This window comes from Melopsittacus undulatus, chromosome 17 (genome assembly GCF_012275295.1).
Source record: "Melopsittacus undulatus isolate bMelUnd1 chromosome 17, bMelUnd1.mat.Z, whole genome shotgun sequence".
NCBI classification, from domain to species: domain Eukaryota; kingdom Metazoa; phylum Chordata; class Aves; order Psittaciformes; family Psittaculidae; genus Melopsittacus; species Melopsittacus undulatus.
The window spans coordinates 2333344-2359799 of NC_047543.1; the positions used below are offsets into that span (position 1 = coordinate 2333344).

General features: G+C 60.1%; 3 protein-coding genes across 3 annotated transcripts; 2 read left to right on the top strand and 1 right to left on the bottom strand.

Moving 5' to 3' along the window:
- Positions 1-604: 604 nt before the first annotated feature.
- On the top strand, positions 605-15226 carry SMARCD2 (SWI/SNF related BAF chromatin remodeling complex subunit D2). The gene is made up of 13 exons (XM_034070322.1): positions 605-757; positions 7235-7419; positions 9335-9377; positions 9920-10042; positions 10203-10322; positions 10450-10545; positions 11791-11892; positions 12832-12993; positions 13228-13325; positions 13538-13673; positions 13782-13904; positions 13999-14100; positions 14194-15226. The coding sequence occupies exons 1-13, from the start codon at positions 680-682 to the stop codon at positions 14245-14247; spliced, it is 1422 nt and encodes a 473-aa protein (XP_033926213.1). The 5' UTR covers positions 605-679; the 3' UTR covers positions 14248-15226.
- A 77-nt stretch (positions 15227-15303) lies between these two features.
- PSMC5 (proteasome 26S subunit, ATPase 5) lies at positions 15304-19357 on the bottom strand. The gene is made up of 12 exons (XM_034070323.1): positions 19214-19357; positions 18649-18720; positions 18236-18305; positions 18007-18104; positions 17623-17679; positions 17296-17526; positions 17070-17196; positions 16769-16959; positions 16579-16677; positions 16376-16486; positions 16213-16299; positions 15304-15417 (listed from the first exon to the last, which is right to left on the bottom strand). Exons 1-12 carry the CDS (start codon positions 19346-19348, stop codon positions 15364-15366), a joined length of 1332 nt encoding a protein of 443 aa, XP_033926214.1. The 5' UTR covers positions 19349-19357; the 3' UTR covers positions 15304-15363.
- A 457-nt stretch (positions 19358-19814) lies between these two features.
- Positions 19815-25962, top strand: FTSJ3 (FtsJ RNA 2'-O-methyltransferase 3). Its single transcript, XM_034070321.1, has 21 exons — positions 19815-20002; positions 20084-20189; positions 20381-20427; positions 20600-20679; positions 20864-20963; positions 21095-21289; positions 21368-21483; positions 21988-22092; positions 22247-22347; positions 22421-22501; positions 22592-22750; positions 23075-23210; positions 23319-23524; positions 23610-23730; positions 23812-23905; positions 24126-24273; positions 24379-24455; positions 24598-24700; positions 24788-24971; positions 25064-25158; positions 25385-25962. Exons 1-21 carry the CDS (start codon positions 19936-19938, stop codon positions 25572-25574), a joined length of 2511 nt encoding a protein of 836 aa, XP_033926212.1. The 5' UTR covers positions 19815-19935; the 3' UTR covers positions 25575-25962.
- Positions 25963-26456: the final 494 nt, after the last annotated feature.

The following is a 26456-nucleotide window of genomic DNA, read 5'->3' on the forward strand; positions in this document are numbered from 1 at the left end:
GCAAGAGAGGAGAGGGGGGGAAGGAAGGGAGGAAAGGATGCAAAGAGCAAGAAACGGGGCTGGGTCGGCAGCAGCCGGGGGTGGGGGGCAGAGGGGTTGAGCCCCTGCCCCATAAGGCAGCCCAGAACCAGCCTCTCTGCCGGGTCCTGCCCCACACCAGCCCTACGGCGGGGCCCCAGCCCCACAGGGGGCTCCGCAGGGACCCCGGCGGCCAACGCAGAGCTCCCAAGGGTCCCCCCCTGCACGCGCACACACGACCCCCTCTCGTGCACGCGCGCGCAAAGCACCCGCGCCCCCACGCGCCTTGCGCGCGCCTTCGCACACGCTCCGGACCGCGCGCACGCACGGGGGGCGGAGCCTCAGGGAGCGCGGGGCCCTGGTGGGCGGGGCCTCGGCGCGGCGGGGTCTGGGGCGGAGCCTCAGCGCTGGTGGGAGGAGGGAGGGCGGGGCCTCGCATGGGGGGGGGGGCGTGGCCTCACGAGGGGGCGTGGTCCCAGCGCGGGGGGCGTGGCCAGCGGGCGGCGCGCGCTGAGTCGGTCCGCGGTCGCCGCCGCTCCCGTGTGACCCGCGCGGCCGGGGCCGCCCCCCCCCTCCCGTCATGGCCGGCCGCGGCTCCTTCCCCCTCAGCCCGCTGCCCCCCGCCGCCGCCCCGCCGCCCCCGGGGCCTGGCCCCGCCATCATGCGCGGCCCCAGCCCGGTTCCTGCCGCCGCCGCCCCCGGATACCGGCCCATGGGCCCGGCCGCCGCGCAGTACCAGGTGAGGCGGCCTCGGGAGGGTGTGAGGGGGGGGCACGGAGGGCCCTGAAGGCCCCGGTAGGGGTGGGGGTTGCTGGGCCGGCCTCTGGGGCCTTCCCCGCGGCTGCCGGCACAGGCCCGGCCGCGGCTCCGCAGCCATTTCCCGTAGCGCGGCCCTGCTCGGAACCTGTTCATCCGCCTCTTCAGGCAAGGCGGGGGAGCCGCTCGGTGCTGCGGGTGCGAGTCCTCAGGGAGGAGCTGCGGGAGAGGGGAAAGTAAACCTGAGCGGGAGTAAAGTGGGAAGAAACCTCCTGTGTTCCAGCCCGATCCATAGGATCCTGGGGCCAGCCGGGTTGGAAAAGCCCTTTAAGCTCATCCAGGCCAAACATTTCCAAGGCCACCCCATGGCACTGAGGGGGGTGAACCCTTGCAGGGCCGGTGCCTGCAGCCCTGCCCTGGGCAGCCTGTTCCAATGTCTGAGCACCCTCTGGGGCAGGAATTGTTCCTCAGCTCCATCTAAACCTGCCCTGGTGCAGCTTGAGGCCGGTTCCTCTTGTCCCATCCCTTGTTCCTTGGGAGCAGAGCCCAGCCCCTCCTGGCTCCATCTTCCTGTCAGGCACTTGGAGGGAGTCATCAGGTCCCCATCTCCTATTAGACCAGCCCCTATTAGAAGTGTACCTACACTCCAGTTTCACCTCCCTCTCGCACTCATGGGCACACGGTGGGTATTTGGGGTGTTAGATCTGTGGTGGAATAGAGGAGCCCGGTTGTGCAGTGTGTTCTCACTGATCCCCCAGAGCTCCCACCTCATTCCCATGAGTTAGAGCATAAGGAATAAATCCAGCCGAGGGAATTTCCGGCTTGTGAAGCTTGGTTAACACGGGATGAGGAAACAACTTCCCCCTGTAGCCTTAAAACCAGGGAGAAGCCTGGTGCTAGAGACCAGAGGTGGCACAGCCAAGGCCGGTCAGAGTGTGAATGGACGGCTTTCCATTTGTCCTGACCTTCTGTGTGTTGCAAAATCCAGCTGGGAAAGCAGTGCCTGATGGAGCAGCTGTGCTGTGAGTGAACAGGAGAACACATACTCACCTTTCCCCCCTCCCCGTTGCTGGCCATAACACCGCACTGGCAGCACATGTTGGGAGCACATGGCCAGTGTACGGTGATGTGGCCAGCACCGTGGTGTCTGGCACTGCTAAACCAGTGCAGTGGGGATGGTCAATGGGCACCACCATGAGCTGGTGGTGAGCACCGTGCCCAGGGATCCAGAGGGGTTGCCCTTTGGTTTGCAGTTCCCAGGCTGGGGAAAGCAGCCTCTCCCAGCCTAGGATTTCATGCTCCGTTACACCCTGGCCTGATGAAGAAACCCCATTATTTGGGCACTAGGAGACACAAGAGGCCTCATGCGCACCAGCAAGTGCTTCAGGGCTCTTTAAGCACTGGGTTTTCCAACATATGCTCATCCTTCTGACATCCGTGCGTGCCTGCTGCTGATTTTCTGGCAGCTCCGGCAGGGAATTCATGAGGATAACTCTCTTTGGGAGTCCCTTCTGGGAGCTGATGTTTCCAGAGCTTCCCAGTGCTGGTGCCATGCCCGGAATGGGAAGGGGTTTGTCCAGGAGAAGAGTGGTCTGCTGAGCTGTTGGGCTGCTTGGTGCTGGGTCTCTGGGCAGAGCCCCTGTACTGGTCCCTATTGCTGGCTTCACGGTTACCTTGTGCTGGTGCTTCAGTGGTACATAGAGGTGGCAAAAGGGTTTCATTGGCACTTGCTGGTGGGAGGGAGCCTGGTTTCCATGGGACAGGAGCCCTCAGTGATCCCATCCCTGGCAGGCAGCAGTGTGAAGGGAGTTGTGCTTTGTGGACAGCAGAGCCAGCTGAAAGATGGGGTGGCCTGGACATGCTGCAGAGGGTGTAGTGATCCTCATCCACACCGTCTGCTTGGGAACAGGGAAAAACTGTTCCTGTTCCTCTGGTGACAGGGATTGGCTTGGAGGGGACCTGGGGACAGCAGCCAGGGCTGGAGCTGCACCAGAGCGATGCTGCTTGGGCCAGGTGACCCCACCCTTCCCAAGGGAAAGGGTTTCCAAGGCAGGTTTCATCATAGACTGAGCTTCCAGTTAACTGAGTGATGATACAAAGCAGATGAACGCAGTCCCCTTGGAGCAGGAGGGAGGGAGGCAGTAACAGTGTGGTGTGGCCTCTGAAGCACTCTCAGTTTGTCCTGGGGGAACAGGAGTGGGTGGACAACATCTCCAGAAGTTGCTGTTGAAGGCCCTCACTTCATCTTCCCCCTTCTCAAGAGCTGTTCCCGGGGCACTTGAGCACTGCAGCAGCACAAAGGCAGTGGTTTATGCCAGGCCCTTCTCTCTGCTCTTCCCATCTGTGCCTCCAAGCTGCCAGTTTCTCTTTCAAGCAGGAACCCAGCACCTTTGTTCCTTGTTCCTGCATGCGTTTGTGCCCGTGTTAGGACTTGAATCCCTGTGACCTTTCCTTTCCCTGGCCTGGCACATCTGCAGCTCCAGATGTGAGGCAGGTTTGTCTGGACCCAGCATCTCCTTTGGTGCCTGAAACGTTCCCAGCACATGGTCTAAACCTGCTCCGTGTCTCTGCCTGTTGCTTTGTCCTTCTCCTTTTGATTTACTACTTCCTCATCAACTGGCTCCCACAGCTCCTCTTGGCTCAGAACACAGCAGCTCTTCTGAGTGTGATGAACTGTGCTGGGGCAGTTTGGGGGCTTGCTGGGAGCCTGCAACAGCATCTTGAGAACAGCCACCTCCCATATGAAGATCTCCCCCAGCACAAAGCCAGGCTCCCCCTGGCATTCTCCCAAGAGGGATCTGCTCACGGATAACAAAGAGGGGGAAGCACCATCCTGGGGTGTGCTGGAGGGGTTCACTTGGTCCCAGTCCATGCAAAGCTCTGGGTCGAGTGGTGGCTCCTTGAGACCAGCCTGGCAATGGAGCTCAAATCCTGTTTGTTTCTCCATCTCTCCTAATGGGATGTGCTGCCGTGCGGGGACGGACTTGCAGGAAGAGCTGGTTTTGCCTGGCATCTCTCCAGGGCTCTGCTCCCAAAGCCCCGGGCGAGGATGCACGTGAGCTCTCACTGTTAGTGTGTACAAAGTTGGCTTGTGCCTTTCTGGCCAGAGCACAACGGGATGTGCACTGGGAAGAGCCTTTTCCCCTTGCTGGGGAGGTGTGCAGGGAAGAGCTGCAGCCTTGGGAGGATGATGGGAGCTGTGCTCGGAGTTGCTGCTTCTCTTCAAGCTCACCCTCCATCCTCTTGCAGATCCATCCTGTGATTTATTGCTCCCCTCGTTTCTCCTTTCTGCCACCAGCCTTCAGTTTCTGGGCTGCCCTTCCTCAAGAAGGGGCCTTTGGCAGGCAGGAAGGCTTCTGTCATGCCAGCAAACATCCATTGGGAAGCTTTCCAACCTCCCATTGGATTCAGCTGAAGCTGACTCTGAGCAAAGCTCCCCAAACACAAATGGCCTGTGCATTGACCTGGGATGAACCGCTAAACCACAGCCAGCCCCATCCGCTCCTTTGGCTCTGGCAGGGAGCAGAAACAAGCTGTTTTCTGTCCCATTTCCAAAGGGCTCTCTGCAGGGGAAGGCTGGATGAGGTCCAGCTTGTTCCTCAGAGCTGAGCTTTGCTGGGTTTGCCCTTTGTCCACCCCACTGGCAGGGGTGCTGGGGCAGGCAGGGGAGGACGAGGACCCGGAGGAATGGGGCAGCAGCACAGCCCTGGGTGAAGAGGGGTGGGCAGAGGGGCAAAGAGTGTTAGACAGGAATGAGCAGAGGAAGGGCTCCTTGGCTTGAGCTGGTTGAATCAAATACACTGAATTTAAGCCTGCTTGCATCCTGCTCATTTCTAGGGCTTCCCAAAGGGGATGGAGGCAGGGTTCACCCACCAGGGCTGTAATGCTGCTTTGAAGGCTGCCCCGAGCCTGGGTGGGTTGTGTGTTCGGAGGGGCTGAGGCTCCCTGGGCTGTTGAACACAAGGCAGAGGCTGGTCCTGTTTTGCTGAGAGGTTTCTCCATTCCCCTTAATTTGCAAATCTGGAGGGAAAACTGCATCCATCTGTGTGGAGGGTTCTGCATTCCCTTCCTTTCCTCATCCAAGCGATTCAGCACGGGTCCCTGGAAGGCTGAACTCACCCCCTCCAGCAGCTCAGCTGTGGCTGATGGTTCTCAGATGTTCGCAGAGGTGATGGTAAGGACTGGAGTGTGACAGATCCATTCATCCTTGCCCTGCACCTCTCACTGCTGACAGAGTTGTCTTCTCTTCTCACAGCCTCTTGTCCCTCCAGAAAGCAGATGGACACACAGGACACCTTGCACAAGGTGCTGTCACTGATGTGGAGCTGGCAGAGCAATCCAGCCAGCCTCCAAAGCTGGGACAGAGGAAGAATATGAGCTGTGGAGTGGCAGAGGGAGGCAGGAGAGGCCTCAGGGCATGGTGGTGATGGTGAGAGCTGCCCTGGCTGAAGGACAGGAGCTGGCCATGGCCACGTCACCTTAGTCCAAGCAAGTTGTTGGCAGTGTTCTCTTGTCGGTGCATGTGGGAAGGGGTTGTGTTGTCCATTGTCATGTAGGGAACCTCTCTGAGCTTCACCAGGTTCCCCATGGCACCGATCACTGTCTCTTATGTGGGCTTGAAGAGCACCCAGGGGCACATGTTTGCCCAGAAGCCATCTGCCTTCTCCATGCTCCTGGAGGCTCTGGGCTCTTGCATGTGACCTCTTGCACTGTGTGGCTTTCCTTGGGGCTCCTGAATGTCTGCTTGGAAGTTCCACAGCTCCTCATGGCTGATCTGGTCCCCAGAAGCGCTGGTAGGTGAATCAGCAGCACACTGCTCCTGTAACCACACTGCAAACAGTATTTACACAGTACCCCCTTGGTTTAATGCTGCCAAGGGTGTGGATCTCGGTGCTGCCTCTGCTCCCAGCCCTGCCCTGAGGAGCTCTTGATAAACCCAGAGAAACTGGGTCCTGGCCTTGTGGGGTTTGGCATTAGAGGAGGTGCTGCTGGCTGCAGGCGGCTCTTGGCCGTGCTGGAGCAGTCCTGCTTGTCACGAGGAGCTGTGCGAATGGGGCTCATCCAAAGGAGGGGAACAAACACGCTCCTGCCTTCAGCAAGGGCAGGTTTGTGAGGCCAGGCTCCAGAGCTGCTGCTTCAGAGGAAAGCAGAGCCAGTATGAGGTTGTGTAATGGGCTCAGCACTTTGTGTGCGTGGTTTTGAGCTGCGGCAGGACACTTCTTGATGCAGCACTTGGTGTGTTCTGGGGCTCTGACTTCCAGAGACACCAGTGGCCTCCAGAGCAACTTGAGCTCTTGGGTTTGCACTTAGCAGCTTTGCAGGGAGGAGGTGAGCGTGGTCCTGCCCCAGCTGCCATCAAACAAACCCTCCTGCCACCCATCTGAGCCTAAGATCTCATCTCAGTCTCCCTTGTGCCAGGTTAAAGCCATTTCCCCTTGTTCAAACCCCTTCCCCAGCTTTCTTGTTGGCCTCCTTTAGGTATCACAGGGGCTGCCTTAAGACACTGTCATGAGGTGGCTTCATTAGCAGGGAAGTGCGTTGGGAGGGGAGCTGTGGGGATGTCCTGGCACGCTGCGGCAGAGCAGAAATGTTGCTCTGCTGGCTCCGTGGCTCTCCCAGCCTCGTGTCTTGGCAGCAGGGAGCCGAGGATCAAAGGATCCTGGGAAGCTGCTGGCTCAGGCCCCAGTGCAGCAGGCTGGAGCGTGTCAGGGCAGCCAGTGGGTCCTGGGGTGCTGTAACTGGTTGCTGAGGGTCCATGGAGGTGTAGGTGCTGGCACTTGTGGGGTTGCCTGTATTGCCGAGCTGCTCTGTGCCAGGGGATGCACGTGGGCTGTGGGAGCTGGCCTGGGTCGGGACCCTTGCAGGGGTGGTTGGATGTTGTGTTGTGGCTCCTAATGCCCTTTCCAGGTCCCTGAAGGGGGAAGGACAGGAGCTGGGTGCTGGCAGGGGGTGAGCTCTCACCTCCATCCCTGCACCAGGAGCTCAGCTTCCTTCCTCATTCCCAGAGCTGTCAGGGAGTGGGATTGCTCCACTCCCCTCCCAGGCATCACTTCCAGCAGTGCTGCTGTCCGGAGGGGAACCCTCTGCACAGCACCTGATGTCCCCAGGCTTTGCAGGCAATAGTGACCTTCAAGATGCTCCAGGTCCCATGTCTCCTGCTGTGGTGGTGGCTCAGGGCCATGCATGGTTTCAGAGCTATGCTGGCTGCCAGGCTGGGCTTCCCCTGTGCTCAGTGCCTTCTGCTCATCCCATCACTTGCTGCAGTGGGAAGGCTGCAGCTCCAGATGTTCTTCCCTCCTCCTTTCCCTGTCCCTGGCTCACACCTTGGAGAAAGGATAGAGCTGCAGGAATCTCATTGGGAAGAAGCAAGAGGGCCGATGGCATCAGCTGGTCCCTTGCAAAGCTCAGCTCCCCTTGCAGGGCAGTGTTTAACACATTCCTCTCTTCTCTTCCCCACCAGCGCCCCGGAATGCCGCCTGGCAGCAGGATGCCCATGGCAGGCCTGCAGGTGGGACCACCAGGAGCCCCCCCATATGGAGCAGCCTCCCCGATGAGACCCGGCCTGCCACAGTCCATGATGGATCCCTTCAGGAAGCGCCTGCTGACCCCCCAGGCACAGCCCCCGCTGGCCACCCAGAGGAGAGGGTAAGGGGATGGCACCGGGGTGTTCTATGGGGATGGGGGCAGAGAACACTCAGGTTGCTGCTTCCCTGCACTCTCATGTCTGTGACAGTAACCAGGCAGCCTCGCTACAAGCAGTTGTGCTTGCCAGAAGCCCCAGCACCAGCTCCTTGGGGTCTTTCCCCCTCTAGTCTGCTCTCATGAGACCCCATTTGCAGCACTGTGTGCAGCTCTGGTGTCCTCAACATAAGGAGGACATGGAGCTGTTGGAGCAAGTCCAGAGGAGGCCTCAAGGATGAGCAGTGGCTGGAGCAGCTCCCATATGGAGCCAGGCTGAGAACACTGGGGCTGTTCAGCCTGGAGAAGAGAAGCTGCATGGAGACCTCAGAGCAGCTTCCAGTGTCTGCAGGGGGCTACAAGGATGCTGGGGAGGGACTCTTCATCAGGGACTGCAGTGATAGGACAAGGATTGATTCTGCTCTTAGGCACAAGCTGTTCCCTGTGAGGGTGCTGAGGCACTGGCACAGGGTGCCCAGAGAAGCTGTGGCTGCCCCATCCCTGGCAGTGCTCAAGGCCAGGTTGGACACAGGGGCTTGGAGCAGCTGCTCCAGTGGAAGGGGTCCCTGCCCGTGGCAGGGGTTGGAGCTGGAGGAGCTTTAAGGTTCCTTCAACCCAAACCAGGCTGGGATTCTGTGATTCTCAGGGCAGAGTCTCTTCATCCTAATGGATACTCAGGTCCCGTTCCCTGCCCTGAGCTCAGCTGTCTCTGTGATCCCTCCACAGGCTATTGCAGCCTCTGCACAGGGACTGCGCATCCCAAGCAAGCTGGGGATTAGGGACAAGGGGCAGCTCACTGTGGAGCAGACGTCAGCAACCAGATAAGGCTGCAGCTCATTCCCAAGGGCTGGCTGCATGGATCAGCCATGCTAAGCTGGGCTAGCATCCTTGCTTGCTCCCAGATGGCTGCGGATCAAGAGATTGGGAATTGCCAGCTGTTGATGGGGTGGCCAAATCCTGCAGGGCAGGAAGCATTTATAATGCATCAGGAGGAAATCAAAGCAGTGCTCTGCCCCCCTCTTTAGCTGGAGCTGCTCTCCCAGTGTGTCCATAGGGTAACCAGTGTACCTTGTACATCACCACTGCCCTGCTGCTTCCCTGCTGCCAGAGGAAAGGGACTTCCCTCTGCCTGCTGGACTCTGCCCCATGCACCCTCACGCATGCAGCAGAATGGGAGGAGAGTGTTTCCCTTTGTATCAAGGCATTGAGCAGGATGGGGATGTGGAATCAGGGTGGAAGCAGCCTGACAGGTGCTGCAGAGCATGGGGTGGGAAGAGAGGATGGAGTTCTGTGATCCTACAGGAGAGAGCTAAACTGGCTCTGAGCAGGGCTGCAGCCACTCTGTGGCCACTGTTTCCTTTTTACCCATGAACATTTCAGCTCCACCATGGCAAGGTTGGTTGGGTTTTAAGTGGGTTCCTGGAAATGGGCTTTGGTTTGTACCAAATGTGATGGCCATTTCTAGAGAGGGAATACAGGAACAGACAGGAGCATGCTGCAGCCCCAGCTTTGCATTATACCACCTTGCTCCTGCCTTGCAGCACCTTTAGCAAAGCAAACTGACCCCAGGGGCTGGATTTCCTTCCCTGTGAAAGGCTTGAGACACCCAACATCTTCCACCGGAGTCATCTTGGCTGGAGTGCAGGGACCTCCCTGGGGCAGCAGCACAGGAGGGACCTGGAACTGCTGGAGAGCAGAGGAGACCATGGGGATGCTGCGAGGTCCTCCTCTGGAGCCTGGCCCTGCTAGTGGCCTGGATGGGGCCAAAGTGCCACCAGGCTTCTAGTGTACGAGCAGGGCTCAGCAGTGTCCCCAGCACCCACCGGACAGGCTGCAGGATGTCCTATGGGATGTTTTGAGCCTGTCTCTGTGCTCTTTGCAGGGTGAAGAGGAGGAAGATGGCTGACAAGGTGCTGCCACAGAGGGTGAGTGCATGGGGAAGGCACTGAGCTGCATCAGGGACCTGTGCTGCCTTCCCAGTGGAGCCAGGAGGAGGAGGATCTCACTGAGCTGCCTTCTGCCCACTGAGCATTGCAGCTCAGTCCTAAACCTACCCAGATGTCTTATCTCTTGGGCTGGCAGGAGAAGGTTTGGGATATGCCTAAGTTGGACAAGCAGGACTTTGAGCAAGCCATGAGCAGCAATGGCTTGGGGTAGGGACCCCAGGAGCATGTTGAGCCCCTTGGTAATCCAGGGTTACATTACCTGCCTGTGATAGGATACATCACCTGCCTGTGAGCACAGGGACAGGCTCCAAAACGAGGTCTGCAGCACAGCTCTGGGATGTGGGGAGAGCTTTGCAGGCTGTAGTCTTGCATTTCAGATGAGAAATCAATGCTGTCATGCTGGACTCATCACTTGGTGGCTCCTTGGTGGGTCAGCCCAGCACCGGTAGCATTGCTGGGGCTGGTGTGGGGGATGCAGCCCCATCCCAGCACACAAGGAATTGACCATTCCTGTTTGGCAGATCCGGGAACTGGTCCCAGAATCCCAGGCCTACATGGACCTCCTCGCTTTCGAGCGCAAGCTGGACCAAACCATCGCTCGGAAGAGGATGGAGATTCAGGAGGCCATTAAGAAGCCGCTGACGGTGCGTTGGCCACACTGGCTGGATGGGATGGGATGGGATGGGGGGGGATGAGGTGGGATGGGATGGGATGGGATGGGGGGGATGAGGTGGGTGCTGCTCTGGGTGCTGGCAGCCCCCCTCTCGCTCCAAGCATCCCCCCCTCTCTTTTTGTCTTTCACAGCAAAAGCGGAAGCTGAGGATTTACATCTCCAACACTTTCACCCCAGCCAAAGAGGAAGGGGAAGGTGGGGAACGTGTGGCTTCCTGGGAGCTGCGTGTGGAGGGCAAACTGCTGGAGGATGTAAGGATACAGGCAGGGATGGACAGGTTCTGGGAGGAGCACTGGTGCCCTGGGCTGGATGGAGGTGGTTTTGGGGTTGAAGCCCTCTGTGGCAGCATCAGGCCAAAGTCTCTGCTCTCTTTTGCAGCCGAGCAAGCAGAAGAGGAAGTTCTCCTCCTTTTTCAAGAGCCTCGTCATAGAGCTGGACAAAGAGTTGTATGGGCCAGACAACCATCTGGTGGAGGTGAGATGGAAGGCTCCTGGTGCATTGGGGTGTTGAGCAAGAGGCTTTTGGATGCTGGGGATGGTGCTGAGCCCTCCATGGGGGATCAGACTCAAGTGTTCTTCCCTGCTACTGGCTGGTGGCTGATGTGATGGGTCCTGGCAGCAAGTGCTGCCCGCTCAGCTCTTAACCCCCTCCTGCCTGCAAGTGGAAGGACAATGGGGCTGGTGCAGGGCCTGGAGCACAAGAGAGATGGGGAAGGGCTGAGGGACCTGGGGGGTTCAGGCTGGAGAAGAGAAGGCTCAGGGGGACCTGATGGCTCCCTCCAAGTGCCTGACAGGAGGATGGAGCCAGGAGGGGCTGGGCTCTGCTCCCAAGGAACAAGGGATGGGACAAGAGGAACCGGCCTCAAGCTGCACCAGGGCAGGTTTAGATGGAGCTGAGGAACAATTCCTGCCCCACAGGGTGCTCAGGCATTGGAACAGGCTGCCCAGGGCAGGGCTGCAGGCACCAGCCCTGCAGGTGTTCACACAGCGTGGAGAGGAGGCCTCAGTGCCATGGGGCAGGGGTGGCCTTGGAAATGGTTGGACTGGATGTGCTTAAAGGGCTTTTCCAATGTGGTTGATTCCATGGTTCCAAGTACACAGCCAGAGCTGAGCTCTGGGGCTGCAGCCAGGGGGTGGCTCTGGAGGCAGCCTGGACAGCCCCAGGTCCCTCAGGTTTGCATGAGGCCCAACACAGGAGCTCATTGTGCATCCCAGAGCCAGGAGGGAAGAGGGGTCTGCCCCTTACCTCCCAGCCTACTGCAGCGGTGGGAGGTGAAGCACTGCCTGTGGGTGGGAGCAGCTCTTTGTTGGGTGCTCCTGCCTGGAACAGGTTTTCCCTGTACCCAGCTCATGCTTTTTACCCCAGGAAGTGCTTGTTTGTGTGCTGGTTTGTGAACAGCTCTGATGAGCATCCCCTGCAGTGCCCGAGGCAGGATTGATCCTGTGGGGATTCCAGGAGCTGGTTGAGTCCCTGCCATCAAGTGCTCAGGGCTGTAACTCCCCAGCCCACCCAAACTCCCACCTGCCTCTGGAGCACATTGAGCCATATCCTTTGGACTGGGTGGGCTCTGGGCTGAAGCCCCTTGTGGTGGCTCCAGGCTCTCTGCCTCTGCTGGAGCCCTGCACGCAGCCCAGGGCCCAGCTCTCTGCAGATGGGAGGCCTGGTTGCAGGTGCCTTGTCACACTCCTGGAGTTACCCAGTGTCCCCTTGCTCCCGCAGTGGCACCGGCTGCCCACAACCCAGGAGACCGACGGCTTCCAAGTGAAGCGTCCGGGCGATGTCAATGTGAAATGCACTCTGCTGCTCATGCTGGATCACCAGGTAGGGCCCTGGGGACACAGAGGTGCTGCTCTGGCCTCCTGCATGGCTCGGCTGTGTGGGGCAGCCTGAGGGGGGGGCAGGTGGGGCCTGGGCTGGGGCATCACCTTGTATGATGCTGTTGTGGGGCTGTGAGGGTGGGAGGGAGCACAGAGAGTTCCAGGCATGGACCACACAGGCAGTGGTGGCACGAGGGATGTGCAGGGCACCACACTTGGGAGAGGGTCACTTCCAAGCACCAGAGAGGGCCCTGCAGCCTGTGTTGGTCAATGAGAAACTGAACGTGACCTGGCTTGAGCCCAGAGCCCCCATGCCCTGGACTGCACCCCAGAGCATGAGCAGCAGGGTCATGGAGCTGATCCTGGCCCTCTGCTCTGCTCTCATGAGACCCCATTTGCAGCATTGTGTGCAGTTCTGGTGTCCTCAGCATAAAGAGGACATGGAGCTGTTGGAGCAAGTCTAGAGGAGGCCACAAGGATGAGCAGGGGCTGGAGCAGCTCCCGTATGGAGCCAGGCTGAGAACACTGGGGCTGTTGAGCCTGGAGAAGAGAAGCTGCGTGGAGACCTCAGAGCAGCTTCCAGTGTCTGAAGGGGGCTATGACCAGAAGGATGCTGGAGAGGGACTTGAAGGGCTCTTCATCAGGGACTGTAGCGACAGGACAAGGGGTGATGGGTTCAAACTGAAACAGGGGAATTTCAGGTTGGAGATAAGGCAGAAGCTCTTCCCTGTGAGGGTGCTGAGGCGCTGGCATAGGGTGCCCAGAGAAGCTGTGGCTGCCCCATCCCTGGCAGTGCTCAAGGCCAGGTTGGACACAGGGGCTTGGAGCAGCTGCTCCAGTGGAAGGGGTCCCTGCCCATGGCAGGGGTTGGAGCTGGATGAACTTTAAGATCCCTTCCAGCCCCAACCATGGTGTGATTCCATGCTCCTTTGTGCCCGTGCAGCCTCCGCAGTACAAACTGGACCCTCGCCTGGCTCGCCTGCTTGGGGTGCACACCCAGACCCGCGCCAGCATCATGCAGGCCCTGTGGCTCTACATCAAGCACAACAAGCTGCAGGACAGCCACGAGAAGGAGTACATCAACTGCAACCGCTACTTCCGCCAGGTCAGCCCTCACCCTGCGGCCCCAGCACGCTCTGCTGGGAGAGCCCCATTCCCACCTCCAGTACAGCCACAAACAGCAGCTTCTTTGGCTGGCAGCAAGCCCCAGTCTCATTTTAGACCTCATCCATCAGCTTGCCATGCACAAACCAGGGCTGGGAGAGCCTCTCCTCTTGCTTGGGCCTCTCAAAGGTGGAGGGGGGCCCTGCCAATGCAGACTCTTACTTTGACCCTCCAGATCTTCAACTGCATCCGCATGCGCTTCTCTGAGATCCCCATGAAGCTGGCAGGGCTCCTGCAGCACCCAGATCCCATCATCATCAACCACACCATCAGGTAGGGGTGGAGAGTGTGATGAGCAGTGCTCCCCATGGCTCTGTGGGGTGCAGAGTGGTACCTGCAGGGGGGCTGAGGTCTGCAGCCCAAAGCAGAAGTCACTCAGAGGAGGAATGATCCAAACCCATGTGGGGCTCTGTTGGGGCACTCGATCCAGCCCTGCAGCAGGGTAGGGGTGACAAAGTGTCCCCCAACACCCCTTTTCCTGCCAGCGTGGACCCCAATGACCAGAAGAAGACCGCGTGCTACGACATTGATGTGGAGGTGGATGATCCCCTGAAGGCTCAGATGAGCAACTTCCTGGCTTCCACCACCAACCAGCAGGAGATCGCCTCGCTGGATGCCAAGGTATGCACTGGGCTGGCACACTGCAGAGCTGGGGGGGGGGAGCTTGGTGGCACCAGTGCCCTGCTCGGGGGGGTCACAGCTGCCTCTCACCCCCTGTGCTCTCCCTAGATCCATGAGACCATCGAATCCATCAACCAGCTGAAGACACAGCGCGATTTCATGCTGAGCTTCAGCAACAACCCCCAGGATTTCATCCAGGAATGGATCAAATCCCAGAGGAGGGATCTCAAGGTAAAACCCTGCAGCTGGGCAGAGCAAAGGGCTGGGGGGAGAGGGGTGATCCTGGGGTTCACCCCATGCCCCCCCCATCCCGTGTTTTGCTCAGATCATTACAGATGTGATCGGGAACCCCGAGGAGGAGCGAAGAGCCGAGTTCTACCAGCAGCCCTGGGCGCAGGAGGCTGTGGGCAGACACATCTTTGCTAAGGTGGGCTCTGTGCTGTGCCAGAGGGGAGCGTCAGGGTTGGGATGGTGGGAAGGGAGCATGGGGTGGCCGCTGACCCCCATCCATCTCCTGCAGGTCCAGCAGCGTCGGCAGGAACTGGAACAAGTGCTCGGGATCCGCCTCACCTAAAGGGGCCAGCGGGGGCTCGGGAGCTCCTCCTCTCGCTGCTGCCTGAGCCTGATGGTACTTACTGGAATCAAACAGCACTTGCACAAACCCCATGTGCCTGGAGGGACTCGGAGCCACCCCCGGGCTCCCCTCGAGAAGCTCTGGCCCCAGGCAGAGCACAGCAGAGGCTCCCCCGGTCCCCCCCCCTCCAAGTCCCACTGCAGCCCCCGTGCTGCGCTAATGCTTCCCCGCATCCCTCCTGCGCTCCTCGCTCCTCAGCTCCAGCCCAAATCCCTCCTGGAGCTGCTGCCCAGCAGGGCCAAGCTGCCTGTGTGCACCAGGAGCTGCCTCCTGCTCTCCCTGAGCCCAGCTGCCAGCACGGCAGGCCCGGCCCTGCCCCTCTGCAACCAAAGTCGTGTCATTCCAAACGCCAGCCCCCCTTCTCCTGACGTTTTGCACTATTTTTGTGAGCAGGTTTTATAAAACAATAGATAAAAAAAGCGTTTTGTACAGTGGGTTTGTATTTGATTAATATATTGAGTTCCTCTTCCTGCACCCATGGCCCCAATCTATGCAGTGGGGGGGGAGCTCAGGGCTGGCTCGGCCCAAACTGCTCTTTTTTAGACGGAACCAAGGGTTTTTTAGGGGAAGTTTTTGACAATCAGTTGATTTATAGAACGAGTGACTCGGCCCCAGTGATCCCGCACTGCAGGGGGGGCAGGAGGGGTGGCTCTGTCCCCAGCAGCCTGCAGCCAGTGGGACCCCCAGGGCTACGGAGGGAACTGGAGATGCTGGGGAGTGAGGGGACCAAGTGGGGCAGAGGGGACAGTGCCACCGAAGTGCCTTAACTCCCCCCCCAGCCCAGGCTGGAGCGGCTCTGCCTCCTGCGGGGGGGCAGGCAGAGGGGGGTGGGTTTACACGGCTCAGGGGTGCCTGCTCTGCCTCTTGTGTAACCAGTTTTTGTCTTATTTTGGATGTTTTCTAATAAAAGCAGTTAGCAGCAGCTCGTGTGGGTGTGTGCTGAGTCCCAACACCCCCCCCGTTCCCACCCCCCAGCCCCACAGCAGGGCACAGGCCTGGCCGTAGCAGCACTTTATTAGAGGTGGTACAGCCAGAGGAGCAGCCCTGGCCTCGCTGTTACTTCCACAGCTTCTTGATGGACATGTTCTTCTCGCTGTCCTTCTGCATCACCTGGGCACAAAGGAGACAACAGTTGGGGCCTTCCAGCTGGGTGCTAATACCCCCTGTGCTAGCCCTGCATGGGCACTGTCAGCTCCCTGCCCTCCTCCCATGTCGCTCACATGGGGACAGCCCCCTTAAATTTTAGACTGATTTGGTTGGGCCTTAAAGCTCCTCCAGCTCCAACCCCTGCCACAGGCAGGGACCCCTTCCACTGGAGCAGCTGCTCCAAGCCCCTGTGTCCAACCTGGCCTTGAGCACTGCCAGGGATGGGGCAGCCACAGCTTCTCTGGGCACCCTGTGCCAGCACCTCAGCACCCTCACAGGGAACAGCTTCTGCCTAAGAGCTCAGCTCAGTCTCCCCTGTTCTGGCAGGTTCAAGCCATTCCCCTTGGCCTGTCCCTACAGGCCCTTGTCCCAAGCCCCTCTCCAGGTTTCCTGCAGCCCCTTTAGGCACTGGAGCTGCTCTCAGGTCTCCCCTTCAGGAGCCTTCTCCTGTCCAGGCTGCCCCAGCCCAGCTCTCTCAGCCTGGCTCCAGAGCAGAGCTGCTCCAGCCCTGGCAGCATCCCCATGGCCTCCTCTGCACTTGTTCCAACAGCTCCATGTCCCTCTTGTGCTGCTGGATCAGCACTGCAGGGCATGGGTGTTAACCCTGCTGTCTGTCCCCAGAGCTGACCCCAACCAAGTTTCTCACCTCCCAGGTCCCAGCAGACGCTGCCCAGACCCATTTATTCCTCCCCAACAAGGAGCTGTTGCTGCAGGACCCCCCCCCCCCCGCACCTCTTTCGCCTCCCCCACAGCACTTACCTTGGCAACAGCCATTTCAAAGTCTTCCTGCGTGACGTGCACCCGCCTCTCCCTCAGCGCATACATGCCAGCCTCCGTGCACACCCCCTGCGAGGGACAGGATGTCACCACCGGCCTCTGCCCCCTCTGCCAGCCCCAGTGCCACCATGGGGCCCGGGCTCACCTTCACCTCCGCACCCGATGCCCCTGGCATCAGCTCCGCAATCTTCCGCAGGTTGATGCCTCGTGTCAGGTTCATCTTCCGGGAGTGGATCTTGAGGATGTCCAGACGGGCCTGGGGGAGAGCGGCAGCAAAGCGAAGGCTGCAGCAGCAGGAATGGCTTCCAGACAGGCTGGGGACAGGAGCAGGGCCGCAGGGACACCTACCTCCTCGTTGGGAGGGGGGAACTCGATCTTCCTGTCGATGCGGCCGGGGCGCAGCAGAGCCGAGTCCAGGATGTCGATGCGGTTTGTGGCCATGATCACCTGCACGGGGACAGCACCCATCACCATTGTGGCCACACCATGACCAGCAGGACAGAGCCCCGGCCCCACGGCAAGGATGGTACCCTCTGACCTTGATGTTTTTGGTGGCCTCGAAGCCATCAAGCTGGTTGAGGAGCTCCAGCATCGTGCGCTGCACCTCGCTGTCCCCACCAGAGCCCCCCTCCAGGCGGGATGAGCCGATTGAGTCAATCTCATCCATGAAGATGATGGAGGGAGCGTGCTCCCGGGCCATCACGAACAGCTCCCGCACCATGCGGGCACCTGCAGGAAGCAGAGGGCTGAGCCCAGGCACACTGAGTTCCATCTGCCCCAGACCCTGTGCGAGAGGCCGGGCCCAAGGCCACCCAGCACCTCCCCCTGCGCTCTGTTACCTTCCCCAATGAATTTCTGCACCAGCTCCGAGCCCGAGACACGGATGAAGGTGCAGTCAGTGTGGTGGGCAACAGCCCTGGCCAGCAAGGTCTTGCCTGTGCCGGGGGGTCCATAGAGCAGCACACCCTGCAATGACCACACACACAGCTCAGCACCCCATGCATGGTGCACAGGCAGCAGGGGCAACCCCCAAAAAGCCCCCAGATGCTGGCCCCCAGCACTTGCCTTGGGCTGAGCGATCCCCAGAGCCTCGAAGAGTTCAGGGTGCTTGACAGGCAACTCAATCACCTCCTTGATCTCCTTAATCTGCTTGTCCAGGCCCCCTATCATCTCGTAAGTAGAATCTGGAACCTTCTCCACCATCATGAGGGACACAAGCGGGTCCACTTTGTTGGGCAGGATCTTGTGCAGGGTGTAGCTGTCGTTGCGCAGGGCCACGCGGCAGTTGGGGGTCACCTGCAGCGAGTAGAGGGGAACTCAGCACCCCTGGGCAGGGCAGGACAGGCAGCTCTGGGCTTCCCACGTCCTCTCCCACATTCCCTGACCACTCACGTCGTTAATGTCGATGTTCTTGTCCACATCCACCACGAACTTCCCCTCTGGGTGCACCTGGAAAGTGACAGTTGCCACCAGGAGTTATCTCCTGTACCCAACAGCCACAATGGGTGCTTGGAGCAGCAGGAAGGAGCCAGGGAGCTCGGCCACCACCGAACACCCACAGCCCCTCCTGTCCCCAGGCTGCCTCCCACCAGCAGTGTGGCCCAGGAGAGCAGCCACAATGTGCTCCTCTGGAGCACAAAAAACTCATTTCCCATCTTTTAGCTGTTACATCCCCTCAGAGCTCACGTTCACACCCATGCCAAGCCCTGGGGGATCAAACAGAGGATCTGTCAGACCCCACCCCACTCTGACCCAGAATCACTCTCAGCCCCATACCTTGACCAGCACTTTCTTCTTGTCCATGGCTCTCACGACCTCTCCCACGTAGGAGCCCTGCTCCTGCAGGAGCTGCAGCTCCTCCCGCAGCAGGCGCACTGCAGAGAGGGAGGCATCAGCACCAGCCACATGCAACTGTGCCCATCCCAGCCCATGATGGAGGGCAGCAACTGGCTGGCAACTGGGGCCACCAGCCCCAGGGAGGACAACAAGGCGAGCTGAGCCATACCTTTAGCATTCAACTCGTTCCTCTGCGCTTGCAGGCGCCGCAGGTTCTGGCTCTTCTCGTTCACGATGAGCTGTTGGGAGACGAGCTTTGCTGTGCCCTCAATATCCCATGCAGTGCTCACAGCAACCCAGCGCGGGCACCAACACAACGGCCTTTGTTTGGGACAGAGGCTTGGGGGGGACAGCCCTTCCCAGCCGGGCACAGCTACACCCCATGGCCAAGAGGTGGGACCCATCTCCTGCTCCCCCCACCACCCAAAGGCTGTGAGAGCACCCTGGGGCAGCGTTTCCTCCTCCCACCCCAGTGCATGGCACCCATAGCACAGCGCAGGCTGTGGCTGCTCCCAGTGCAAGCACAGGGATGTGGGACACAGCCCTGGCTGGGCACCCTGTGTACCCCCAGGCCTGGCTCACCTGCAGCTCCTCGATCTTGGACAGGTAGTACTGCCGGAGCCCGGTGCCGCCCTTCCCTTCATCCATCTCCATCTGCGGACAGCAGAGCTCAGCACCACAGGCCCTGGCCCCAGGCCCTGGCCATTGCACCCCCTGGAGCAGTGCTCCGAGCCCCTGTGTCCAACCTGGCCTTGAGCACTGCCAGGGATGGGGCAGCCACAGCTTCTCTGGGCACCCTGTGCCAGCGCCTCAGCACCCTCACAGGGAAGAGCTTCTACCTTGTATCCAACCTGAACTTCCCCTGCTTCAGTTTAAACCTCTCACCCCTTTCTTACCACAACACCTGAGAACTCCCTCTCCGGCACCCACATTCCCACCATTCCCACCCACAACTCCCCCTTCTCCTGCAGCCTCCCCCCGCACCCCCTGTCCCCTCAGGGAGGCTGAGGCGAGACCCGCCGAGTCACGGCTCCCGACAGGCCCCGACCGCATGCGGCGGCAGCAGAGCCCCGCGGCAGCACGGAGCGGCCCGAGCACCCCGCGGCCGTCCCCGCTTCGCTCCCATCCCATCCCGGCCCGGCCTCACCTGCTCGGGCCCGTCCACCGCCATCTTCTCCGCCGGCATCCGGACCCGGCGCAGGCCCGGCCGACAACAAAGATGGCCGCCGCCCCCTTCCTTCTTGCACGCCAGGCGCGATTGCGTCACTTCCTCTCCCCGCATGGCGTACAGCGCTCAGGTTGCGGCGTTGCCGCCATCTTGGTACGGTCAGAGCTGATTCCCCCACCGTGGAGCACCATGGACGGGGTTTGGCCTCCGATCCCGCAGCGGGGCAGGGAGACTGCAGCGGAGGAGGCAGCCTCCGAGGGTACCGGTTACCGCTCCCCGTTCTCCGGCCCCAGGAAACCCGCCTGGCCGGGGGGGGGGGGGGGGGGGGGGGGGGGGGGGGGGGGGGGAGCGCCACACTCAACATGGTGGCCAAGGAGCGGCGAAGCGGAAGTCTGGGGGTGGCGCGGGGCACGACGGGAAGGTTGTGAGGGCACGTGGTGGCGGCGGGACCGGGACCGGCACCGGGATAGGATTCGGGATCGGGATCGGGACCTGGATCAGGGCCGGGATCGGGGCCGGGATCGGGGCCGGGATCGGGGCCGGGATCGGGTGTGTGTCGCGGGGTGGCTGCTGCCTGGGCAGGGGAAGGGGGCTCCGGGCTGAGGGGACCCCGGCCCTGCCCTGCCTCAGCCGGTCTGATCCCCGCAGGCCGCAGCTGAGGCAGGGTCCGGGCCCCGCGCAGGGCCCTGTGCTGGGCAGCCATGGGCAAGAAGAGCAAGCTGGGCAAGAGCCGAAGGGACAAGTTCTACCACCTGGCCAAGGAGACGGGTGAGGGGCGCGCGGCTGGGCTGGGGGAGCCTGCGGTGCCCCCGACCCCTGCTAACCCGTGAGCCCCGCTCCATCCCGCAGGCTTCCGGTCCCGCTCCTCCTTCAAGCTTCTGCAGCTCAATAGGAAGTTCCAGTTCCTGCAGAAGGCCCGGGTGCTGCTGGACCTGTGCGCGGCCCCCGGCGGGTGGTGAGTGGGGTGCGGGCCCCGGTCCCAGCCCGGTGCTGCCCCGGGGCATGGCACCAAAGCAGCGCTGTGGGTTTGCTGTTGTGGCTCTGCCCTTGACACCCAAGCTGATCCCAGCCCCCTGGCAGAGCAGCTCGATGCTGGGGGCTCTCCTGTCATCCTGCTGGAGCTCTGTTCCTCTCTGCTCTTTCCAGGCTGCAAGTGGCTTCCAAATTCATGCCGGTTTCCAGCTTGATCATTGGTGAGTGTTGGGACCCAGCAGGAGCAGACTGGGGCAGGAGCCTGCACCACAGTGCCTGGATGTAGCCAAAGGAGGGGATGCTGGGGTTGGGATCCTGGTGGACAGAGAGGATGGATGGGGAAGCCAAGCTCGGTTTTGAGAGGTTGCAGTCAGTGTTCACGTCTTTTCCCAGGGGTGGACTTGGTCCCCATCAAGCCCATTCCCAATGTGGTGACACTGCAGGAGGACATCACCACTGAGAGGTGCCGCCAGGTATGAACCTGTCTCCCTTGTCCCCAGCCTCACGTGCCAGTCTGGTCTGCAGTGGGAGTGGGCATCACTCTGCCTGCTCAGCTGGGGCTCCCTGGGGGTTGGACAGAGGCAGGGAGCTGAGCTGGACGAGGGGTGCTGCCTTGCAGGGGGGTTAGTGGGACAAATGCATGTCCCTGTCCCTCAGGCCCTGCGCAAGGAGCTGCAGACATGGAAGGTGGATGTGGTGCTGAACGATGGAGCACCCAACGTGGGAGCCAGCTGGGTGCATGATGCCTATTCCCAAGGTGGGGTTTGCCTGGGCTACAAGGGTGGGCACACCCCATAGCCCAGCAGGGCAGGGGGGCAATGGGGTGTGCAGTGGGACAGGGAGCTGGGCACTGGGGACAGGGATAACTGCTATTCTCCCCTGCTCCAGCCAACCTGACCCTCATGGCCCTGCGACTGGCCTGTGATTTCCTCTGCAAGGGTGGCTGGTTCATCACCAAGGTTTTCCGTTCCCGGGACTACCAGCCCCTCCTCTGGATCTTCCAGCAGTTCTTCAGCAAGGTCCAGGCCACCAAGCCCCAAGCATCCCGCAATGAGTCTGCTGAGATCTTCGTGGTGTGCCAGGGTGAGTGGCCTGGGGACCTGCAGCTGCTGGCATGGGGCTGGGAAAAGCCTGCTGCTAGCTCTGATTTCTCCATCACAGGTTATCAGGCCCCAGACAAAATTGACAGCAAGTTCTTTGACCCAAAATACGCTTTCAAGGAGGTGGAAGTTCAGACTAAGTCTGTTACTGAGTTGGTCAGCAAGAAGAAACCGAAGGTATGAGTAAGGCCAAAGACACAAATGGGGCTGGGGGATTGGGACCAGAGGCATTGTAATAAGGAAAATGACGCAGGAAAATGAAAGCTCTGGTGATGCAAAGTGGTGGAAGAGCCAGTTTTGGGGAGGTTTGCAGCCTCAGAAGGTGGAGCAGTGATGGGGAAATGGTGATAAAAGTTGTGAAGCTGGGGATTGACCAGTAAAACCCTCCCTGCAATGGTTGGCCACTGGGTTTGTGTCTCTGTGAGTGTCTTTAGGACACAGGACAGCAAAGACTGTCAAGTGGCCTCAGCTGGGCATGGACCTGACACAGACCTCTATTACCTCTCAATGTGAGATGGGACTGGGAGACACTGGAGCTGGCAGGTTGGGGCTTGCCTCATTCCTTGATCATGCAGGCATGTTTAAGTGGACACTTACAGCAAGACATGAGTTATCTGCCATCGTTCAGCCTTTAGGGGTGATTGAAGCTGCATCTACAGCTCACACCACTCCCTCCTGTAGGCAGAAGGCTATGCAGATGGTGACATGACCCTCTACCACCGCTTCACCCTGATGGACTTCCTCAAGGCTCCCAACCCCGTGGACTTCCTCTCCAAGGCCAACGAGGTGAGGACCCGAAGTGAGGGGACCTTGGTGGCCCCTGGGGCCTCCCCAGGAGCACAGAGCTGTGCAAAGCAGGAGCCAGGTGCCCCAGCTATGGCTCTGTAGCAGCAGGGGCTGAAGCTCAGGGGGAACAGCTCTTTCCCTCTGCTCTGCCCAGATCACACTGGGGGATGGTGAGCTGGAGAATCACAGCTCCACCACGGAGGAGCTGCGGCAGTGCTGCAAGGACATCCGTGTGCTGGGAAGGAAAGAGCTCAGGTACTGGGGGTGACTGGGACAGACTGGCTGCTGGCCCTGGTGGCTGTCTCTGATTCTCTGCCTCCCCACACAGAGCTCTGCTGAACTGGAGGACAAAGCTGCGGAGGTTTTTGGCCAAAAAGCTGAAGGAACAGGCAAAGGAGCTGGATATCAAGTAGGGACAGCAAGGGTTGCCCCAGAGCTCTAGCATGGTGGGATGAGTCTGCCACCAGGAGAGGTGGCCTGAGCTCTGTCCTTTTGGCAGCCTGAGCTCCGGGGAAGAGGAGGAAAGCAAAGAGGAGGAGAGGAAGGAGAAGAAGACATCACCAGGAGCTGCAGCTGATGAGGTGGCGAAAGAGGAAGAGGAGGAGGTAGAGCTGGCGTTGGCAGAGATGAAGGCCAAGGAGCTGGCAGAGTTAAAGAGGTAAAAGGATCTCACATGAGAGATGGGGGAGCACGGGAGGCTCCAGCCATGGGCACAGAGGGTGGCAGTGTCAGACCCCGACCCTCTGCTGACAGCAGGTGGGGTTTGTGGGTCTGGGGTCCTCAGAGCCATCTGCTCCTCCAAGCAGGTGAAGCAGTTCCAGGCTGGAACAGGCCCCTTTTGTCCCCACTGGGGACCCCTCACAGGGAGGTCACAGTGCTGTGAGGGAGATCTGTCACTGACGTGGCAGTGGATGTGGATTGGAGACGTGGAGGGGGTGGCAGGGGCAGGCAGAGTGTAGCCTCATTCCTCTGCTTCTTCCAGAAAGAAGAAGAAGATCCTGAAGGAACAGCGGAAGCAGCGTGAGCGTGTGGAGCTGAAGATGGACCTCCCTGGTGTCTCCATTGCCGATGATGGTGACACCAGCATGTTCTCCCTCCGCACTATCCACAGGACCCCGGTGTGTGGGGCCAGGGGAGGCCAGGCTCCCAGAGCTATTGGGGCTGAGACAGTGGTGGGCACGTGGCTGATGGGCTGTAACCGATGACTTGTTTTACTTGTGTTGCAGCTGCTGAACGAGGTGACCCGAGGGGACATGGCATCAGCGGATGCCCTCCTGGAGATAGGACCTGGGGATGATGACATTTATGTCTCGGATGAAGAAGGAGAGGACGATGTGTCCCTGGCCAGCGACCTGGACCCGGAGGAGCTTCTTGAGATAGAGGCCCGGCAGCGGCGGCTGGAGCGGGAGAGGCGAGAGCAGGGCGCAGAGAAGTGAGAGCAGGAGAGACCTCCCTGGGCAGAGTGGGTACACCCCATCCTGGCTGGGGGGGTCTGATCCTGGTGCTGCTCGTACCAGGGTGAAGTTTAGGCAGAAGGAGGATGAGGATGAAGAGGAGGAACAGGAGAATCCCCTGCTGGTACCACTGGAGGAGAAGTCGGTGCTGGAGGAACGGCAAACCAGCCTGTGGTTTGGGAAGGTGAGTCCTGCTGGGCCCACAACAACAGCCTCAGCCCAGCAGCTTCCCTGTGTCCCCTGATCTCCTGCTCCCCATCCCCAGGATGCCTTTGCTGGCATTGAAGATGATGCAGATGAGGAGCTGGAGCTGGGGCAGTCGCAGATGTTGGCTGAGAAACAGCGCGAGTCTCAGAAAGGTTAGTGGGGGCTGTGGGGGGGCCACAGGGACAGCCCCAAGGCCCAGGATGGGCACTGGATCGCACCATGGTGGAGATACAGCTCTGAGCATGCCTGGAGATCTCCAGAGGTTGTTTCCAACCTGTGTTGTTGCACAGTTTGTGAGCTGGGTGTCCAGAGGAATGCTCTGCAGTGGGGTTTGTCTCAACCCTGTCTCACCCAGTGGTTCCTGTTCCCCAGACAAAGCAACAAGGAAGGAGCAGAAGAAGAAGGTGCCTCAGGAGGAAGTTCCAGCTGAGCCCCCGCCTGCCACAGACACAGGACCTGACACTGGTAAAGTGCAGGATGAGCAGAGCAGTGATGATGACAGCAGCAGCGATGAGGAGAGGTGAGGCCTGCAAGAGGGATGCTCGGATGTTCTTTCACAGCTCCACAGTCTTGGGGAGCTGGGAGGTGAGGTGAGCACCCCAGCCCTGACCTCTCCTCTCTGCAGGCCACCAACACCAGTGGGGAGGAAACGGGGCCGTGTTGAGCCATGTGGCTTTGAGGTGGTGCCCATCGAGAATCCATGTGAGTGCTGGGGGCTCCTGGACCCATGTGTGCCCAGTGATACCGTGTGAGTCCCTTTTTAGGGACTGGAGGCAGGGTCACACCAGGCTTTCCCAGGGCTGCTTCTAGATAGGCCAAGCTTTAACCTGTCTATATGTTGCAGTGAAAAGAGCCCGTGTCCTGGATGCAGAGGGCTTGGCCCTTGGCTCTGTCATCGCCACCTCCAAGAAGGCCAGGCGGGACTTGATTGATGATTCCTTCAACAGGTACTTGCTCTCCCAACAGGGAACAGGCAGAGGGATTGGTGAGGAGACCCCACATCCTGCTTCCACTCACCTGACTCATCCCCCCAGGTATTCCTTCAATGAGGATGAGGGGGAGCTGCCCACGTGGTTCACGGAGGAGGAGCAGCAGCACCGGCGCCGGCAGATCCCGGTGGACCGGCAGACGGTCGAGGCCTATCGGCAGCGCTGGCGTGAGATCAACGCCCGTCCCATCAAGAAGGTGGCAGAGGCCAAAGCCCGCAAGAAGCGGCGGGTGAGTGGGGCTGTGGACCTGTGTGTGCCTCCCAGCCGGGCTGCTCCATCCCTCCTCAAATGCCCCTTATCCCTATCTCGCTGTCCCCACAGATGCTGAAGAAGATGGAGCAGATGAAGAAGAAAGCGGAGGCTGTGGTGAGCACAGTGGATATCTCGGAGCGGGAGAAGGTGGCCCAGCTGCGGCGGTGAGTGGTGAAACTGGGGTCCAGATCCTGCCTGTTGTGCTGGGCTGGTTCCTGATGCCTTGTCCCTGCAGCCCCACACAGGGACAGCTCCTGTGTGTAACCCAGCAGGGTTGGATCTGTCCCCACCCTGAGGGGTGATAGAGGAAGCAAAGGAGCCCCATTTTGGGGGCAAACTGATGGGGCTGGGCCAGGGTCTCAAGTCTCCCCTTCTGCCATTCTCTCCCAGCATCTACAAGAAGGCTGGGCTGGCCAAGGAGAAGCGGCAGGTCACCTACCTGGTGGCTAAGAAGGGTGTGGGACGCCGCGTGCGCCGTCCTCCGGGCGTCAAGGGCCAGTTCAAGGTTGTTGACAGCCGCCTGAAGAAGGACGTGAGGGCTCAGAAGCGCAAAGAGCAGAAGAAGAAACGCCATAAATGATGTGGGACCAGCTCCATCCGCAGGGAGGGACTCAGCTTGGGAGCAGCTCATCCTGCACTCTGCCCCATCCTGGGGACAGGACTGTGACAGCCACACGTTGCTATTAGTTGGTGCTTTGATGTGACATTGCCTCCTGTCCTCTGGTGGGGCAGAGAGGGTTTATTTGGCCTCAGTGCTGTAGCATTGAGCCCCTTCCAGCTCTGTCACCATTGCTTACTCTTGTGGAGATGGCACCAGCATCCACACCAGCCCTCACTGTCCCCAGGGAGGTTGTGGCTTCAGGGTCCAGCTCCCTGGGCCATACCTGAGCCCTTGGGCAGGTGCGTATCAAGGGTATGCACAGAGCAGCTCTGGTTACAGCAGAATTAAACCCTGGTCTGAGGTTGCACTGGGATGTGTCCTGCTTCCCTTCATCACATTTGACTGGCAGAGAGGACGCAGCCAGCAGTGGGGCCAGGCCTGCACCCACCCTGACCCAGCCAATGCAGTCCAGAGCAGCCCCCCCCATCCCTGCCACCTTCCATCCCTGCACCCCTCATCCCTGCCACCCTCCCCATGTGGGACCCTGCAAGTTTAGGAAAGAGAGACCAAGAGGAAAGCTCTGCTTGCACCAGTGTGTTCATTTAGAGCCAGGCAGGATCCAGGGACTGTGGCTTCTCCCTGTCAGCAGTGCCTGAATCCGGTTGCAGAGGTGGTCCCTGCAGCCCTCATGGTGTGCAGTTAGTGCCAGGCATGGGAAGCACGGGGTCCTGGTGGGATGGGAGCTCCTAAAGGGGGATGTGACAAAGTCCAGAGGGAGCTGTGAGCACCTCAGCCATGCTCTGCCCTGATGGAGGGCCAGGGCTGGGGTCAGGGTGAGAGCAGAGGCCGTCACCTGTCCTG

What these genes read in the sequence shown, in the direction of transcription:
- SMARCD2 (XM_034070322.1), top strand. Translation starts at nt 680, where the DNA reads ATGCGCGGCCCCAGCCCGGTTCCTGCCGCCGCCGCCCCCGGATACCGG. An exon ending in CGGCCGCCGCGCAGTACCAG is followed by an intron (nt 758 to 7,234) that starts GTGAGGCGGCCT and finishes CTTCCCCACCAG; the next exon opens with CGCCCCGGAATGCCGCCTGG. An exon ending in CCATTAAGAAGCCGCTGACG is followed by an intron (nt 10,043 to 10,202) that starts GTGCGTTGGCCA and finishes TGTCTTTCACAG; the next exon opens with CAAAAGCGGAAGCTGAGGAT.
- PSMC5 (XM_034070323.1), bottom strand. Translation starts at nt 19,348, where the DNA reads ATGCGGGGAGAGGAAGTGACGCAATCGCGCCTGGCGTGCAAGAAGGAA. An exon ending in AGAAGAAAGTGCTGGTCAAG is followed by an intron (nt 17,680 to 18,006) that starts GTATGGGGCTGA and finishes GTCACTTTCCAG; the next exon opens with GTGCACCCAGAGGGGAAGTT. An exon ending in AGGCCACCAAAAACATCAAG is followed by an intron (nt 16,678 to 16,768) that starts GTCAGAGGGTAC and finishes GTCCCCGTGCAG; the next exon opens with GTGATCATGGCCACAAACCG.
- FTSJ3 (XM_034070321.1), top strand. Translation starts at nt 19,936, where the DNA reads ATGGGCAAGAAGAGCAAGCTGGGCAAGAGCCGAAGGGACAAGTTCTAC. An exon ending in GCATGATGCCTATTCCCAAG is followed by an intron (nt 20,964 to 21,094) that starts GTGGGGTTTGCC and finishes CCCCTGCTCCAG; the next exon opens with CCAACCTGACCCTCATGGCC. An exon ending in GATCTTCGTGGTGTGCCAGG is followed by an intron (nt 21,290 to 21,367) that starts GTGAGTGGCCTG and finishes TCTCCATCACAG; the next exon opens with GTTATCAGGCCCCAGACAAA.